The sequence below is a fragment of the Impatiens glandulifera genome, chromosome 2 (genome assembly GCF_907164915.1).
Source record: "Impatiens glandulifera chromosome 2, dImpGla2.1, whole genome shotgun sequence".
Classification (NCBI taxonomy): domain Eukaryota; kingdom Viridiplantae; phylum Streptophyta; class Magnoliopsida; order Ericales; family Balsaminaceae; genus Impatiens; species Impatiens glandulifera.
Window position 1 is genome coordinate 66,345,709 of NC_061863.1, and position 19,953 is coordinate 66,365,661.

The following is a 19,953-nucleotide window of genomic DNA, read 5'->3' on the forward strand; positions in this document are numbered from 1 at the left end:
TATTATTAAAGAAGGGAAGAGTGAAGTAGATGAGGGAAATAAGAAAACAAGACAGATAAGATGAGATCAGATCTGCTGGAATAATTTGAAACATAAATGTAGCGAGGAAATGGAGAGATTCTTCTGCTTTGCTGTCTTGTACGATTTAAAAATTGGGTTTTTGCTGTCTGGTTGGTTCATATGAATCTGTTCTTAGCCATATGTTTGTGGAGCAGCAAGTTCAATGACACTTAAGGACATGTTTGTTTACTTAGTTAATAATATGACAACAAGTTTCATCTAAATAGAAATCTGCATATAAATTAACAAAGAACTGGAAAACATAATAATCTTAAAATTAAAAGTCATTGGTGAAGAAGAAGAAATAAACAGAGTGATCACTGATTTCCTGTTGTTACCCAAATTTGTTCTAATCATCACCAGTTGGAAACAGGGTAAGTACTTTTCTTCCATTGTCATCTATATATGATGATGTTGATGATGATACAGAATTATGGATTGGACCCCCCACCATTCTAACTGCTTGTGATGATGGCCTATTAATGAATGAATGCTCAAATTGTCCGTTCGTAGTCGGCGGCGAACCAAATTGACTCATTTGCCTATAATGCGGCTGCAACTGATGATGGTGTCCTGCCACGGCCACCGCCGCCATTTGTTGTTGGTGATGATGTTGCTGTAACGTTGCCACAGGCATAAACGGCATGAAATTATCCGAATTTGGTCTACCCGTTGGATGTAGGAAATGAGCAGGCACAGGGGAGCTAGCAAATAGATGATCCGTGGCTGGATCTCCCGTCGCCGGAAACCCACCAGCGGCACCACCGGAGTTCGAAAGACCTTGCATCCTCTTCAAGTAGAGACGATATTTCTGTAGGTGACTCGCTACGTTCTCTCGAGTCAACCCGTCCACACTCATCAACTGCATTATAGTCTTGGGGACTGCGTTCTTGATACCCAAATGAGCCACGGCGTCGACGAATCTCTTGTGCAGCTGCGGTGTCCAAACTAGCCTCGGACGTTTCAGGGTCCTCGCTGGTTCGTCGCCGCCTGCGCCGGAACCCAATTCTGCGGAGTCAAATTCGGAGGAATTGGGGAGTGAAGAAGTTGTGGCCTGAAGCAGAGGCGGTGGAGGAGGAGGAGGAGGATGGTATTGGTGATGGGAAACGATGGGATTACGGATGTCGAATGCTATGGCTAAATCAGGAGTGATTAGGGTTTGAGACAGGGGCATGAGTTCATCCGGAGTAGGAAGTTGTTCCTCCCACTTAGCAAACCAATTGGAATCATCTTCTCTCATGATTTTGTGATTTGTGAAAGCAAACCCAAATCAGGGAATCGAATTTGAAGTGGTGGGTCTGGAATGATCCTCACTCAATCACTGTAGAAGAAGAAGGTGTTGTTGGATTTCTGGGTCCATTAGGAATGGAGAACAATCAAAGGGACAATCTTGACAGAGAGTATCAACCAACTTAAATATTATTATTAACCAAGTTCCACTGAAAGAGGAGACAGAGAGAGAGTAAGACTGCAGCAGCAGAAGCAGAAAAAAGAAAAAAGAAAATCCATTAACAGACTTTTCCTTCTCTCTCTCTCTTTCTATCTCAAAGAATATCAAATTCAGAGATGATGATGATGAAGAAGAAAGAAGAAGAAGAGGATGGGATGATAAGAGAGAGAGAGAAAGAGAGAGAGGAGGAGGGATGTTCGAGGTGGATCTTGTTTTTCTTGATTTTATTAAGGTTACTGTTGCCAATTATGTTTTTTTCTTTTCTTTTTTTTGAAAATTGGGTGCGATGTGTCTAAATTCTCGGGAATTTGGGACTCTTTTTACATCTTTAAAAGTAGGAGTGGTAGAAAATAACAATAACTTTATCAATTTTTACAAAAACAAATTATTGTGCGTGTCAAATACGCGCAATTTATTTACTACTAATTTTTACTTATTATTATAACAATGGCCAATTTAGAAACTAAAATTTATTAATATTAACCATATACAAAACTAAATAAAAATGACCGTTATTTAGTCTATTGAAGCTGAATTTAAAATTGAACCACAAAGAAAAAAAATATTATTATAAAATAATTACTCTCACAATTGTAATTATTTATTATAAAAATATGTATGTTCTTTGGTTAGTGGGTATGTCCTAGTAAGATGAAGACAATAGTGACAAATAAAAAGAATAGTTCCAGCTCATTAATTATTTATTTTTATTTCTATTTTATAACAATGTGACTGGATCGACCTGTATATTCTAATTCATTCTTGAAGAGGTTAATTGTAATTAATTCTTCTCATAATGACATGAATTAATATACAAACAATTATTTTTTATTAAATAATGCATTAAAATTTAGAATAATTGCAATTATAACTTCCATTAATTCAATACATTAATTCGAAAAGTTGACAGTGTAATACTAATTATGTCTTCATATTAAAAAAAACATATTTACCCAGTTTAATTTTAATTTTGTAAGACTTCTATTTATTTATAAAAAAATCCATAATTTGAAATAGGTTAATATTTAGCTACGTTGAAAATAATGGCAGTCTAAAAATCAATAGCTCGTTGACAAAGGGTCAAGAAGCGGCTAAAAAGTCTTCTAAATAAGTAATATATATGTTACACAATTAATATTATAAATTATGTTTTTTTTTTAAAAAAAAAAATTACAATTCTTATGAATAAATAATAAGTGGATACTAACCTTAGTTCTTGGTTAAATTGTTAAATGCGTTTGCGAGTTACCTATATAATCAGTTATCCGAGTTATATATATATATATATATATATATATATATATATATATATATATATTATTAATTATGTCTCTTAAAAACACAAATAAAATTTATTTCTTAACAAAATAATTAACATAATTTATTTATAATTAAGATGGATGTTTAATATAGAATATACACAATTTACAATCATTAAATTATTTATAATTTTTTTATTATATATATAGTTTTATGTATAATATATATATATATATATATATTATAAATAATGTTTTGATCATCATTTATATTCACATATAGATTAAAATCAATAAAAGTAGAGGACAATGGCCTCCTAATAAGTAATAACCATATAACAACTATTAATTTATATATCGTTTAACCTAAAATTTCAAATATCCTAATTAATTCTTTATATGGTTTTTGTTTGAATTGTAAATTATTAATATTCATAAAATTTATAACTTATTTTAACAATTAAATTTCAAATAATTTAAGTGTAATCATTTTAAAGTTAATTATTATATATTTAAATACTATAGTAATTAATATATCACAATTTGAGAGTTATTTGTACAAATTATAATTACATAGCGTGCATAAATATTTAGTTTATTATAATTAGATATACTAAACTTTTAAATTACTTTATATCTTTTTTTCTAATTTTTAATTAGTTATAAATTTTATAAGATACTGTATATTTAGTTATGTATTTAAAAAGAATATCAATTGATAAATTTAATAATTATTTTTCTTGGAAATCAAAGTAAAAGCTTTTTAGCATAATCTATTTAAAATTTCAATATGGTTTTCTTAATTTGTGCAATATTCTATTGATATTCCTTTGCACAGAAATCCAAAGACTTAATTCCAAACAAATATTGCAATTAAAAAAAGACAGGAAAGAAATAAGAAAATTCCATTTTAAAAAGTACTACTATAATTATGATTTTGTATTAAAATCGTGTGCATAAAGAGCAAAGATAAGATAGACTAAAACTTATGTGATTGGGATCAGAAAGTGACTTAAAAAATTAAGGATAATAATGAAAATTTCTTAAAATATTCAAAATTGTACTTTATCTATCATGTTTAAATATCGAAATTCATTTATAACATTAAAATAAGTAAATATTATACATATTTTAATAATAGAATACGAAGTCAACAATGTAAAAATTGTCGCGATTAGATACAAACAAATTGTAAAGTTTTAAAGTATTTTAAAATAAAAATAAAACACTATTAATTTAAATGTATAATGGTAATATAACAAATTTCAAAATTAATATTATAAATTACTATAATAATACACTTGCTTTAAAAAATTAAAATACGTCGATAAGAAGTTAACATACGAAAGTAGTCGCAGTTAGACATCAAATGTTTGTCGTTTACAATATTATAAAATAAAAGATATTGTAAATTTTCTTAAATAAGTCACTCAAACACATTTATTTATTATTTAATCATCAAATATAACTCCAATCTAAAATTTGCATTAATTGAGGTTCAAACTATAGTTTGTAATATGAAATATAAACAATAGACACCTTTGTAATTATTGAATTAGATTTATAATTGTATATATTAATAAAAAATTTAAGTAAAATTTGACCAACAACCAGCCAATTCTGGTGACTCGTCATTAACCTTAATATATCTAATAAATATAAATAAAATTAGAATAGTTTTAAATAAATAAATAAACACACCAGTACCAACATTTATTAAAAAATGTATATAAAAAATAAATATTCTCCTACTAAAATTTTATCTAATACAAAATAAATTTATAAAAATCTTTCTCATATAAATATTTATAATCTTTTAAATAATTCACTCTCAAAATTGGTAGCAGTTCATATATATATATATATTCGATCACTAATATTAAATGTGGAAAATTAAGGATGAATTAGTATATTAATCAATGAGTTATTTATTTAATAATTAAGTGATTTGATAATTATAATGATAATATATATAATAATATATATGATTTATAATTTTTTTATAATTTTTAAAAATAAAAATAAAACCGATTAAACCAAACATGCTCCAGTCAAAACTTCAAATTTATTAAAATCATGGCTTTTAAATAACATTTGTTTGGGAGGTTATTATGATTGAGTTTAATGTTTTCTTCCTTCAAATTACTTTAAAGAATGGAGCTTTTCTTTCTATTGTACTCAGATTAAAAAAAAGTTATAAAATAAGAAATTCTTAATCTTAATAACTAACAGTATTATTCAAATAAACTTGAAGATTATAAACATATAAGTTATTTATTTATATAAAAAAACTTAGATATATTAATATACATTTAATAATAATAATATTTTTAAAAATAAAAAGTATTTTAATAATTAAATTGATATAATTATAAGAAAATGATAAACTATTTAAATTATTCAATTAACCAGACTTTATTCAATTTGAGTTAAGAGACTTGTATCATTGAACTTATATTATCAAACTTTTAAAATTGATTGTTGTGTTATTTAAGCATATCATTAATAAGCTAATTCAAAAACCTTATCATTAAAAATATGTGTTGCAATTTTAATATGCCACAAAGCAAAATTAATTTAAACATATATTAGGTTATTTATAATATACAATATTTTAATTTAAATAAATTTTAATATAGCCACAAATATTATTTGTAATATTTTTGTTATGAAACGAAATATATGCAGGAATTGCACTAACAAATAAAAGAGTATATATATATTTTAATTTAAAATACAAAGTTTATTAGCTTAATTTGTTAAAGGAATGTATATATTGATAGATTAGAAGTATATTATTACAATATTTTTATGAACATTTTGCAGTGAAACTAAATACAATAACAGTACATGTAACAAAAAAAAAAAAACAATAATGGTACTAAGATAAAATAAACATATAAAATGGATGCAAACGGCTCCATTGTGACAATGAAATACAAACTAATTAGGGACTATCATCAGAATAAATGTCTTATCCAAGATCTAAAATCCTTTAACTAATTAAAATTGAAGATTAAATAATATATATAATATTTTTGTTAAATATATATACACCCACCACAATCCATAAGATTATTTTCTTTTTGAAATTAAGTAACCTCCACAAGACTATAAGCTAGTGCATAACTGTCCAGTATTTACCTAATTAATTATTCACCATTCTCTTCTCAAAATAAACCATCTCCAAAAGTTAACTTTTATCAATTAATAATGTTATTTTTTTAACCAGCATGTAGCTAATATCTCAATTTCACTGTTATAAGTTTTCAGTTCAATCTAATTCTTTATTTTGAAGAATCCAACTTATTATACATGAATGAGACTAAATACAATAATCAAAATTTATAGTTTATTTAAAATCTTTAATCACTTTAAAACTGTTAAATCAAGAGTTTACTTCTAATTTTAAAAAAATATTACATATATATATAAACAAATCTAAAATTAAATTAAAAAAATACACTAAAAAAAATTAATAGATACAAAATCAATTACATAAGTTCCTTTATTTGAACAAATAATAACTTATTTTTAAAATTGTATAATATTATATAAAATTATAAAACTAAATAATTTATGAACTCGTAAAATTTTAAAATAGTAAAAAGTTTAACTAGTTAGATTTTTTTTATAAATAATATAAGGTTTTAAAATATCAAAATTTTAACTATTTAAAGTTATATGTCTTAATTTAATAAATTTTAAGACTAAATTAGCCAAGTTAGTGAATGAGTAAAAAAGTACGTACGTACCCTAATTAAGACTTTTTTAAATCTAAACTATACCAAGTGAGTGATAAATAATGTTAATTTATTTTGTAGTTTATATTTACTTTTAAATCTCAAACATAAAAGTTTGAAAAATAAATAACCCAATACTGAGACAACCAAAGTACTCACAAAAAAGAAAATGCCAGTCTTAAATAATAGAGTAATATGACATTTTAAGAATAAAATTACCCATTCTTGTCAAGAAAACATGTGATGTGGTGTCATAAATAATGGAGTAATAAATGGCAATATTTAAGAGCAAATAAAATTACCCTTTCTTGTAAAAGAAAAATACATGTGATGTGATGGGACCCAAATTGTTTAGAGGTCCACAAATTTAGACTGGTTGGACAAAATTGATCAAATCAAATAATTGGCCAATTGTTGTTGGATCAAAGGTATAATAATATATTTAATTGTTTAGGTTTGATGTTGACAAAGGATGGTGATGATACACATTTGATCATTATTAATTGTCCCATATGTTGTTTGTATTACTTCATAGTTTATTTTGTTTGTATTCAACATCATCATCATCATTATAACATTAGTCTGTGACATTTGATGAAGACTACTCAACCTTCAACTTCAATCAAATGGCTGAAAGAGATTTGAAGCTTTTGGGGACAAAACTTAGCCCTTTCAGCCACAGGATAGAGTGGGCATTGAAGCTGAAAGGGATTGAGTATGACTTTGTGGCTGAGGATCTCAAGAACAAATCATCTCTACTTCTCCATCTCAATCCTGTCTACAAGAAAGTCCCGACTCTCCTTCATCGAGGAAAGCCCGTGTCTGAATCGCGAATCATTCTCGAGTACATCGAAGATATATGGCCTCATAATCCCATTTTCCCCCAAGATCCTCTTCAAAAGGCCTATATGAGGTTTTGGGCAAAATATGTTGATGACAAGGTATTTAATTTAATATTTAGAGTCTATTTGTAAACGGGTATTTTATCAAATGTTTTTATTTGGGCAGTTATTTGATGCATTGAGGATGGCATGTTACAAATCAGGAGATGATCAAACAAATGGAGTGTGTTTAGTTGTTGAGGTTTTGCAGATTTTAGAAAAGGAGAAGGAAAGAACAAAAGGGAATAAATTCTTTGGTGGGGAAGCTATAGGATATCTTGATATTGTCTTCGGTTGGATAGGTTATTGGTTAAGATATGCAACCGAAGCGGCTCAACTTGACCTATTGAACTCTGATCAATATCCGGAGCTCGTGTTATGGATCAACGAGTTTCTACAAGTTCCCATCGTACAAGAGGTTATTCCAACCCCTTCTGAGATGCGTCGCATTTGCAATAACAATAATTAAATAAAAACGACATTGTTATAATAATAATATTGTTTGAAAGGTTAATGTTTCTTGAAAATTGATATTAAAGTTATTATGCAAAAATTATTATAATAATATTATTATTGTTTGAAAGGTTAATGTTTTGTTGAAAATTGATATTAAATTTATTATGCAAAATTTATGGTGTTGTCATTTTGAAATGTTATTTTTTATTAATAGTGTTGTAATTTTTTTTTTATAAAATAAAATTAGCAATATTTGACTTATTCTAGACTTTCTAGTCTAAAATATTTTATAAATAATTACATGTAAAATAATTATCAAAATAAAAAATTTACTCGAAACTTGTAACTCTTAAATTAAAATAAGTTATAAACTTGTAATATTAGTTATATTATTATATATTTTTAAATATGTAAAAAATATTTGATAATTTATGTATGTAAACAAAATTTATACCTGAAATCAAAATCTGTTATAAAACCCGAATAATTTAACCTCCCTTTCTTCCTCCTTAAATCTTCAATTAACATCTTTTTCACCTCTATTTATCCCTTTCGTTCTCTATTTTTTTTTTACCTCTTTTAAATATAGAAGAAGGAGAGAATAATCTAAAAGGTAAATATTTATGTTATGTTCTTACTTCTTACCTAGTTTAACGAGTCTATTTAACTTATTTTTAATCTAAAATGTTATTATTGTTTAATAATATTATTGTTTGAAAGATTAATATTTTTTAAAATTGATATTAAATTTATTATGCAAAATTTATTATAATAATATTATTATTGTTTGAAATGTTAATATTTGTTGAAAATTGATATTAAAGTTATTATGCAAAATTTATGTTGGTGTCATTTTGAAATGTTAAGTTTATTAATAGTGTTTAATTTTTTATAAAATAAAATTAGCAATATTTGACTTAACTTAAATTAGTTATTCTAGTCTTTTTAATCAAAATATCTTATAAATAATTAAATTATCAAAATAATTTTTTTTATAACTCTTAAATTAAAATCAGTTATAAACTCCAAATATTAGTTATATATTATATTTTTTTAAAATATATAAAAAGTATTTAATATTTAATAATATATACATTACAAAAAATGTGGAGCAACAGGAGGAGAAAAATTGGGAGTAAATAATTGACAGGACGAGGAAATTAGATGAATGAATGACATCACATTATTGAAGTAAAAAGAAAAATGTAAGAGAGATAATTTATTTTATTTTTTCAACCAATTAGATTGAATCATTATTTTCATTATTTTTCAACAATAAAAAATTATATCTGAAATCTATTATAAAACCCTAATCTATAACACCCTCCTTTCTTTCTCCATAAATCTTCAATTAGTATCTTTTTCACCTCTTTTTGACAAGCCGTCTCAATCTTTTTTCTCTCATTATGAAGGAACGAAGAATGAGAAGAAGAGATATAAAAGGTAAATATTTATTCTATGTTCTTATCTATTTATCGATTTCACCTATTTAACTTACTTTTTAGATAATTGATTGATTTAATTGATAGCATTGAAGTTATATTATTCCATGTTAAGTCCCACTAACACTTAGAAAAAAATAATATATAATGGAGGTCAAATCTATCTTGTGATTGAAAAAGATGATTCAATCACAAAAACAAACAAGCAATTAAGAACAAATCCTTGAAAAGATAACTCTATTTAGCACAAAAACAAGCAATTAAGAAGATATGATTTCATTGATAATGAAAAGATTGAAACTTTCTTAGGTTTGTTTAACAAGCAATTAAGAACACATCCTTGAAAATATAACTCTATTTAGCACAAAAACAAGCAATTTAGAAGATATGATTTCATTGATAATGAAAAGATTGAAACTTTCTTAGGTTTGTTGTTCATATAATATGAATATCATCAGGAATCATCAAAAGACTATCTTGTGATTGAAAAAGATGATTCAATCACAAAAACAAACAAGCAATTCAGAACAAATCCTTGAAAAGATATCTATTTAGACAAAAACAAGCTATTAAGAGGATATGATTTAATTGATAATGAAAAGATTGAAACTTTCTTAGGTTTATTATTCAAATAATATGAATTGATCATCAGGAATCATCAAAAGAATCTTAGATATCTATCTTGTGATTGAAAAAGATGATTCAATCACAAAAACAAACAAGCAATTAAGAACAAATCTTTGAAAAGATAACTCTATTTAGCACAAAAACAAGCAATTAAGAAGATATTATTTCATTGATAATGAAAAGATTGAAACTTTCTTAGGTTTGTTGTTCATATAATATGAATTGATTGATCATAGGAATCATCAAAAGAATCTCTAAATCTATTTTGTGATTGAAAAAGATGATTCAATCACAAAAACAAAACAAGAAAATTAAGAACAAATCCTTGAAAAGATAACTCTTTTTTGAACAAAAACAAGCTTATTATTATATAGATATGATTTCATTGATAATGAAAAGATTGAAACTTGTGATTGAAAAAGATGATTCAATCACAAAAACATACAAGCAATTAAGAACAAATCCTTGAAAAGATAATTCTACTTAACACAAAAACAAACAATTAAGAAGATATGATTTCAATGATAATGAAAAGATTGAAACTTTCTTAGGTTTGTTGTTCATATAACAAGAATTGATCATCAGGAATCGTCAAAAGAAATCTCAATATCTATCTTGTGATTGAAAAAAAAATGATTCAATCACAAAAACAAACAAGCAATTAAGAACAAATCCTTGAAAAGATAATTCTGTTTAGCACAAAAACAAACAATTAAGAAGATATGATTTCATTGAATGAAACTTGTGATTGAAAAAGATGAACAAACAAGCAATTAAGAACAAATCCTTGAAAAGATAATTCTATTTAGCACAAAAACAAACAATTAAGAAGATATGATTTCATTGATAATGAAGATTGAAACTTTCTTAGGTTTGTTATTCATATAATATGTATGAATTGATCATCCATCAGGAATCATCAAAAGAATCTTTATATCTATCTTGTGATTGAAAAAGATGATTCAATCACAAAAACAAACAAGCAATTAAGAACAAATCTTTGAAAAGATAACTCTATTTAGCACAAAAACAAGCTATTTAAGAAGATATGATTTCATTGATAATGAAAAGATTGAAACTTTCATAGGTTTGTTGTTCATATAATCTGAATTGATGATCATTAGGAATCATCAAATGTTACTTAGTACTAGAAAAAAACCCACCACCATACCATCATCAAATCATCAAAAAAGTAATATATAATGGAGGTCGAATCAAAAGACTCTCTATATCTATCTTGTGATTGAAAACACAAAAAGATGATTCAATCACAAAAATAATCAAGCAATTAACTCTATTTGGCACAAAAACAAGCAAATATTAAGAAGATAATATTCATTTCATTGATAATGAAAAGATTGAAACTTTCTTAAGTTTGTTGTTGTTCAGATCATTTAGAATATAATATGAATTGATGATAATCAGGAATCATCAAATGTCACTCTTAAGTACTAGAAAAAACCCATCACCACCACCACTATCATCAAATCATCCAAGCAGAAACTTAGCCGGTGGAATGAGAGCCACGACACCCTTATTGGTGCTGGAATACTTTTTAAAACAAGACTTGAGCTTATTCTCAGCAGCCATGGAATGAAATTTCACAAGCAATTTAGCACAATCCATCAATTGAAGCTCTGAACTATACCCTGTATGCAACTTCAGCGTCTCATTCCAGTAAGGTTTCTTACCCAGAGTACAACGGGCAACAAAGACTGCCGAGGCGGCAATCATTGAAGGACAATGAATCACACCTGTGTAATTCACCATTCCCATCTCAGCAAGAAAGTAACTCATATTCTCCATATCCTTATCAGGCACCGGTCCAGAAGAAGAAGAGGACGAAGCCTTGATGAACCTTACCAGAAACATGAAAGGTGTGGGCACCGTTAGGTTCCATTCCAGCTGTTCGAGAATCCTCTTCTCCATTATCAGAATTTGCTGATGGCTGTATGCTCTATCTGAGATGCAGACCAAATCATTCACTTCTGGTGCCCATATTTCTTCATACTTGGACGCCATTAGCATTGCACCCACTCCAACCAGCTGCAATTCCTTCCTCTGTGTCAACTTTGAAGCTAGGTAACGATCGACTATGTTGATTGTCAGGTATAGAGTTTCCATTGTTAGTTCGAATTTATGGTGAACTTCAATAAGCCAGTCAATCAGAATGGCTCTCATCTTCTCATTGATCTCCGGCTGTGAATCGATGTAATCGTGTGCCCTGCTTTCGTTCTGTTTCAAGAATTAAGAAGAAAGAAATCAGATCAAGAATCGAACAAAATTATTGATTTTTTTCCGACATACCAGATCAAGAATCGAACAAAATTATTGATTTTTTACGACATACCTCAACCAACTTGTAGAACTTGTAAATGTCCTCGATGTATTCAACCACGGCCAACTCGTTTTGGATATCTCCGGCGTCCACGTCGATGATCTCCTTTTTCTTGTCATTCATACCACAAGCAGTTTTGCTTCTAGCGGAGAGAAGCGAGGTCAGAGTTTGGACGGTCTTGGTCTTCCTTCTTGATGACGACCCTTCTTTCTTCGCCGGCACCGGCGGTTTCACTTTCTTGGCCTTTTCTTCTACATTATCGGGGATGATCTCAACCACGGCTTGCACTTTCGGCTTTGCTATTGCTTTCTTCTGGGCAGGATTAGGAGGCACGGGTAAAGCCTTAGGCTTTAGCCCCGGTGCCTGTTTGGCCGCTGGCGCAGGTTTGGCCGCCACTCTCCCATCGGCGACTGCCGTTACTTTCTATATTTTGGAAACCCATAAAGAATCAAAAGACGGATCGATAATAGACATTAAAGAAAAGGGGATCTTGAAGGGAAATACCTTGTTTCCAGCGGCTGCGACTTGAGCAGCTTGAGCATTGGCAAGTAATTGGGCACCAAAACTCCTGGATTGATAAAGAAATCGAATCAACCCCCTTTTGATTTGAAGGTAAGATAAAGAAAATAAAAGAAAAGAACAGACCTTGTAACAGGGCGAGTGATTTTCTTTGGATCGATTCCTCGAACGGTCGCGACGTTTCCAATGTCACCCAAGGCACGGCGGTTCTTTGCATCGGCCGCCATGTTCTTGGTCTTTACCGGGACCGGAGCTGCTTCTCCTCCTACAGGGATTAAATGATAATACATTTCAGATCTGAAAAACATACACTTTCAAGAAAGAATGAAATGAAATCGATGAAGTATGAAAGAATAGATGGATTTATGCCTCTGGTTTGCTGTTGAACAACAACTCTTGAAGCCATTAATCTTACTTACTCTCTCTCTCTCTCTCACACACACACTCTCTCTAACAAAGCTCAAATGAAAACACGATGTATGAACAGAAGGAAGAGACCCTTTTTTAAACTTTGAAGAGACGTCTTTCAACGGTCATATTCTTGGAGATAATCTTACAGCCAGTCAGATTTAAGATATATGTAATTTAATGAAAGCCTGTCATATACTAGCCGTTGAGAAGACTATTCAAAAGTTACCGTTAACCTGTGGATATACAAAAGTTGCCATTAGCCTCGGGATATAAAAAGTTGCCGTTAATCTGACGGAATACAATGTTACCGTTAGCTTGTAACGATGACAGACAAGTCACCCGATATACGCGTCATTCGTTCATTGCTTAATAATATGATTTATCATAATAATTATTTTTGTTAAAAAATTAATTATCTTTATCGATTCCAAATTTTATCCCTTATATGTACATCTCACTTTTGAATATTATTTAATGGAGTATACTATGAAGAAAATAATATATTCATATAAACAATTACTTTCAAGTCAAAGATATAATAAAAATTATGGTTTTGGAAAATCAAATTAATTAATTTCCTTTTTCTATTGCAAGAATGAATTATTTACAACAAATATATTTGGTCAATTTATTATGGATCGTGATTCAAAATTATCTATATTTATTATGATTTGTAAATGAAATATATGTGGATGTCACTTTGTAAAATATTATTTTAATGGGTAGTGTGTTAATTATCCTTCCACCACTATTACTTTATTATAAAAGATTTGTTACTTTTTAAAACATTAGCTATGTGTATTGATTTTATTAAGTAAAATGAGCAAATAAAATGAAAGTGATTAGAGACAATTAATTTTAATTAATTAAAAAGTCATAAAATTATTTCATCCAAATACACATAATTTTGACAAGCTTTAGCTCTGAATCTTTCGGTAATGGATATAGAATTTCATACAAATACACACAATTTATTTCTTATTCACAATGGTGATATTTTCTATGCTTTCTTAAAAAAAATGGAATTTTTTTAATTTGGTGATAATCTTTTCAAAATTTTGATTCAATATACATACCTAGAATAATGTTAACAAAAATAAAAATAAAAATAAATATGTTAATCTTAAAGATTCAACTTACATTTATATCATTTTTATAAGGAATCATTAATTTTATAAAGAAGATAACCAACTAAGTTAAATTATTTTAATTGTTAAAACAATATATATTTTCATACATTTTAAAAAGTGTTAAAAGAAAATATTGTTAAAGGGATGGATCCCAACAAGAGGGTAATACTATGTACACATTGCATGATCACGTTAAGACTATCTCCAACCGAAAAAACCATTTTCAAACTCATAGTAATTCTACTCTAATCGAAAAACTCATTTTAAACCCAAAAGAATATTCTTATAATATTCTTCCTTACATTAACTTTTATAACTTTTAATATCACCTTATATATTTTACAATATTATAAATTACACCATAATATTTTAATATTACCTCATTATTTTAAATTTGAATATAAATTAATTATAAAAATTCATTAAAAATTACAATGCACAAACTAAATTAAAAGTTATTCTTACAAATAAAAAGGAGATAAATTTTTAAAGGTTATATTATAATTTTTGAACATTATTATAATTTTTTTAAAACATTATTATAAATTTATGTTATATAAAAATATTATATAAATGAATTAACTTATATAGATAAATTAAAATAATAAATTATATAATTAAGTTTAATGTATAAAATGAACATAGATTAAGTCTAGGGGCCAAATTTAAAAAATAAATAAAATTTTGAGTTTCATGAACAATGCAAACGCATATACAGAAAAGAGAAAATGGGGAAAATCCATTTTGAGTTTGAGTATTGGTATCGTTTGGATGGAAAAAAGGGTTTTGGGTTTATGGTTGGAGATGGTCTAAGTTTGTCAAAAAAAAAAAAATAATAAACCATTCTAACACCCAAATACTAATAATAAGTAAAAACAAAAACACAATCCCCTTTTAGTCTAGTGACAAAAATAGATGAATGATAACTCTAAGTTCTTGAGTTCGAGCATGTTAAACAAAGATCGGTTAACAACATGTCTTACAATTATTGATAACAAGTTTATTTTTATATAAGAACATGTCTTACAATTATTGATAATAAGTTTATTTTTATTTTTGTAAACTCTTAAATCAATCAAATTTTTACAATTCTAAATTTACAATAGAAGATTTTAAAAGTTTATATATAACTTTGATTTTAAGATTTTATACTATTTTGTGGAGACGCGTAGCTCAATTGTAGATCACATATAAGGGTGTTCATTGGTTCGTTTTTTGAGTTATTCGAGTTCTTTGGTTTGGATTCTTCAAATATTTTTTTAAGTCATTTCGAAAACATAACGAATTTCGAATTCAGTTTATTCAAATTCGATCGAATATTCGATTTAGACAAAATATTAAATACACCTACAAAAATTGTACTATTTATTACAATAATTGTACTCACACTTTTTTTTATCTTTGCTACCAACAAATTTTAGGGACTAAAAGTCTTAGAAATTAAGAAAAGTTAGCGATTGAGCCTAGTTTAATATATAATAAAATATATAATTATTTAATTATATATAATAAATTATATAATATGTAATTAAATATATAATAAAATAAATAATAAAAATTAATTCGGTTTTCGGTTTAGTTTTCGAGTTGAAACCTGAACTAAAAAACAATTTCGAAAATTATATTTAAATTCAAATTAGTTTAAAATTTTATTTGAAAACCAAAAAATGAAATTCAAATTCGGTTTATTCGAACTCACTCAAATATTCGGTTCAAACCAAATATTGAATTCGATTATTATTTTTGTGATTTAATACTTATTTAAATAAATAAATTAATGTAATTAATTTGATAAATATAACCTTTTTATAATATTATTTACTTATTGTTGATTTTAATTAATTTTATACTTAATTATATATACATATATTAAATAATTCATATATAAAATTTCTTAATTATATATATATATATATTTTAAAAAGGTCTATTATATAAAAATATAAAAATGAGGAAAAAAACATTACATGTCTTAATTATATATATATAATAATAATATATAACTAATGTTGTTTGAAATTAACTTTTAACAATTTTAATTTTAAGTAAACTAAACCATTTATTTGAGATAAATTGTGGGCTGATCATACATGGTTTATTTAAACAAAACAGACAGAATGGTGAGATGATAAAAAAATCAGTTTCCATAAATAACCATATTAGATGTAACAAGATCACATGAACAAACCTCTTACAAGTGAAAATTAGATCAACTGAAATAACTAAACAATAGTTCAAAAAAAAAAGAAAAAAAAAAAGAAGAAGCCAGGAATCTAAAAGGCAATGGCATTCTTCCAGAAATCAAACACATAAAACCAAAACTCACACACACAAAAATAGGTTAAGAAGAAGATTGAAATCACTTCTCCAGTTTGTTTATTTATATGAAGGCTTGATCCTCGGGTCCAACAAGCATAACCTGATTCAAACACCAATAATAATATTTACAACAAAAAATGGAAACAAACAGCCGATCAAAATTTAAATCTACTCACGTTGCTGCTGTCGAGAGCATATCTCCTGGCCAGAATAATGGCGGCATTTCTATCTCGTTCTGATTCAAACACTAATATGAACGATTGTCCCTTCCTCGGTTGCCAAAATATCGATTTCGCTGCTGAATTACCACCGCCCCTATACCCACATAATAGCTGCAACCAATATTCATACCATAAACATCAGTTCTAATTTCTAATGTTAATAATTCATGACTGGAATATTAATTAACCTGCATCATCGACGGCGAATATGATTCCCTCGCCTTTGTAATCCAGCCTCTAGAAAGCTTCATCCTAGTCTTCCCTACTTGAAACAAATGCACAGATTTTGAAGAATAGTTTCGTCCGTTCATCTGGGAAATACCAACCTGTAGTAGTAGTGCACAAATTATTATTATTAGAAACCATAAAAATAAATGAATAACACAATGACATACATTATATTATACATACATTGAATTCTGTATTAGATTTTCGTAAAAGAATCTCCACATGATTGTCCAGTTCTGGAGCTGCAGGAAACAAAATAAATAAGTAAACTCAGAGGGAATGACAATTGACAAGAGATTAAGGTTTCGTTTTTTGTTTGAACCTGGAGAAATGGCTCCAACAGTTGTTACATAAAACTTCTGTCCATTTGAGATTATATCAACTTCAAGAAATCTTCCCACATCAAAAGGCTCAGGAGCATAAACTGTTTTCGTCGCACCCGAAATAATTTCCCTTCTGCTACCTTCAGTCGGCAGGCGATACCACTGGATTGAACATCTTGACGGCTCTTCAGCTTCATCAGAGCACGGTTCAATTCGTAGCAATGAACCTACACTTTCTAAACCATTTAATTCGTATATACAGAACTGGTTTTCTTCAGCCCTTTTTCTAAACTCCAGCTGAAAAAATAAATCATTTAAAAGGTTTTAAAATACAAATTTAAGATATGCATTATTTGATTAGAAAACAACATACTTGATTCTGAAGTTTAATCGAAATCGTGGATTTCTCTTGGATCTGAAGTCGCAGCTCTCGAAGTTCGTGTTCCATATCCAACACCTGCAAAACATGTTCCATTAAGTTCATTGTTCTTAGAAATTAAGAGCAAATTAAATTAAAGTATACCTTGCTCGGCTGATGCAACAGTCTAATCCTTCTAGCTTGTTGAACCTCTTCTAGTAATCCCTCAACCTCCTGGTCACAATTAATGTAATCAAGTTAATAAGTTTGATAATTAATGAACATGTGATTATTAAGAAAGGGAAGGATTAAGGAACCTGTTTTCCTGAAGTCTTGGAATTTCTTTCTTCTTCGTCGAGAGCTTCTCCGATTCTTTGCACCACTGCTCTTGCGCTTTCGATTTCTGCACATGCAAATGATCTCTCTTGACTGACCAATTTCTTCGCATCTTCTGAAGTCTGTTTAAGAAAGTTGGCTAGCTTCTTCACTTCAAATTTCTCCTGAATTAATTCTCCTTCTTTCTGAGTCAACTTGACAGCTAAAGTCTCCACCTATTATAAAATGTTTCAGAGTAGCAGTTGATCAATTAGTCTCTCCAATCTATCTAAATGAGCAAAAGGGTATTGAAAACTAACCATTGAAATAGCAATCTCAACATCTTCTTTGTTTCGTCCAGCCAATCGTCCCTTGAGGAATTCCAATGCATCACGCAGTTTTTTCAGAAGGACGTGACCATCCAAAGAAGCAGACACTCTAATTCTAGCCTCGTCTGATAACTTGGCAGCAGATGCTAAGTTCTTATCGAATTTAGTGGCGAGATCGCGAACTGAGAGACGCTTGTGCTGTTCTACCAGTTGTGAAGTTTCTTTTTCGACAACTTCTTTAAGTGAAGGACCGTAATGATCCACCTTTTCTACATCTAGGATCTGGTTATCAGGTCCTATTTTGTAGTTTGGAAATTGATCAGAAACAAAACTGGCATCGGCAGAGACGGATGACACAATTGCTGTTGCTGGCATTGGATCTTCAAATGACGGACTCACCTTATTAGTCATTAGTCCGAATTCGAATCCGAATGCTAATGATATTTTCTGATAATTAGTAGAGGAATAAGGAAAACACAAGTCAAGAAGACGCAACAAAGGAATAATAATGACATTGGAAAGAACAAAAGCGCCTGAAATAAATTAATGGAAATTTACAACTGTAAAGGAGGATAAATGACGACAACGACGACTCAATTGAATTTCGTTATTTTCTCGATCAAAAAAGCACAACGCATGCAGAAAGATCAAACAAATGCAATTAAATCAAAAACATGATCCGAATTAGATTAGCTTGTGAAATTATCAAAACTATAGAATGAATGTTGCTACAATCCAGCAGCAGGATACGATTTAAGTTGAAAATACATACATACATTGATACACATACAACATAAATTAAAGTTGAAACGGATGATAATCAAACAGTATGAAATATAACTTACAGTTGCGGTAGAAAACGGATGAAGATGAAGTTGAAAGAGTGATACTGAAGCGAAGAATGCGTGAGAGCAGCAGTCGCATCTGAGGTAGAGGATCCAAAGAGAAGAATATCTAATTACGATTTCATCATCATCATCATCGTCGTCTTTGGATTCCAAGTGATGGATCGAAGAGAGAATCAATCCGCTTCCTGCTAATTTGTTTAATAAAAGTGGACTGAAATAACTGAAAAGGAAAAGAGAGATGATAACGACGCTCTCTCTCCTCTCTCTCTCTCTCTCTCTCCTCTCTCTCTCTCTAGACCAAAAAGCTGACAGCTTTGATGCTGATTGCTAAGGCATCTATCATCTAAATTACCCTCTTTCTTTAACCACTGTAACTAATTTTTACCGTAACTATTTTTTTATATGCTTGGGAATTTGATAATAAGAATTTTAATTTTCAAGTTCACCCCATTGTATTACCATATTAACGATACCAAATTTCTGTCTCTATTTATACACCTTAAGTTAATTCCTCTGATTTATTTATTTTTTAAATTATTTTATTTGTGAAAATAGATCATTTCTATTTGATAGCATATTTGTTTTAACTTATTGTACAAACTATCATAAGAGTTTATAAATTATGAATATATTTTAGAAAACTTATGATTGTAACCACAATCAATAATTTGAAAATTTATAAATTATCTTTTTTTT

At 28.3% G+C, this 19,953-nt stretch overlaps 4 protein-coding genes across 4 annotated transcripts; 1 reads left to right on the top strand and 3 right to left on the bottom strand.

Annotated features, from left to right (window-relative positions):
* Nucleotides 1-61: 61 nt before the first annotated feature.
* Nucleotides 62-1,774, bottom strand: LOC124924076 (transcription factor MYBC1-like). The gene has a single exon (XM_047464125.1). It carries the CDS (start codon nucleotides 1,298-1,300, stop codon nucleotides 410-412), a length of 891 nt encoding a protein of 296 aa, XP_047320081.1. The 5' UTR covers nucleotides 1,301-1,774; the 3' UTR covers nucleotides 62-409.
* A 5,278-nt stretch (nucleotides 1,775-7,052) lies between these two features.
* On the top strand, nucleotides 7,053-7,867 carry LOC124927873 (glutathione transferase GST 23-like). The gene is made up of 2 exons (XM_047468364.1): nucleotides 7,053-7,453; nucleotides 7,521-7,867. The coding sequence occupies exons 1-2, from the start codon at nucleotides 7,139-7,141 to the stop codon at nucleotides 7,860-7,862; spliced, it is 657 nt and encodes a 218-aa protein (XP_047324320.1). The 5' UTR covers nucleotides 7,053-7,138; the 3' UTR covers nucleotides 7,863-7,867.
* A 3,352-nt stretch (nucleotides 7,868-11,219) lies between these two features.
* LOC124926781 (G2/mitotic-specific cyclin S13-7-like) lies at nucleotides 11,220-13,288 on the bottom strand. Its single transcript, XM_047467076.1, has 5 exons — nucleotides 13,145-13,288; nucleotides 12,902-13,040; nucleotides 12,761-12,824; nucleotides 12,269-12,679; nucleotides 11,220-12,153 (listed from the first exon to the last, which is right to left on the bottom strand). Exons 1-5 carry the CDS (start codon nucleotides 13,179-13,181, stop codon nucleotides 11,407-11,409), a joined length of 1,398 nt encoding a protein of 465 aa, XP_047323032.1. The 5' UTR covers nucleotides 13,182-13,288; the 3' UTR covers nucleotides 11,220-11,406.
* A 3,146-nt stretch (nucleotides 13,289-16,434) lies between these two features.
* LOC124924829 (stomatal closure-related actin-binding protein 3-like) lies at nucleotides 16,435-19,532 on the bottom strand. The gene is made up of 10 exons (XM_047464819.1): nucleotides 19,255-19,532; nucleotides 18,401-18,856; nucleotides 18,083-18,316; nucleotides 17,931-17,999; nucleotides 17,781-17,864; nucleotides 17,407-17,704; nucleotides 17,268-17,326; nucleotides 17,045-17,182; nucleotides 16,812-16,967; nucleotides 16,435-16,735 (listed from the first exon to the last, which is right to left on the bottom strand). Exons 2-10 carry the CDS (start codon nucleotides 18,818-18,820, stop codon nucleotides 16,697-16,699), a joined length of 1,497 nt encoding a protein of 498 aa, XP_047320775.1. The 5' UTR covers nucleotides 18,821-18,856; nucleotides 19,255-19,532; the 3' UTR covers nucleotides 16,435-16,696.
* Nucleotides 19,533-19,953: the final 421 nt, after the last annotated feature.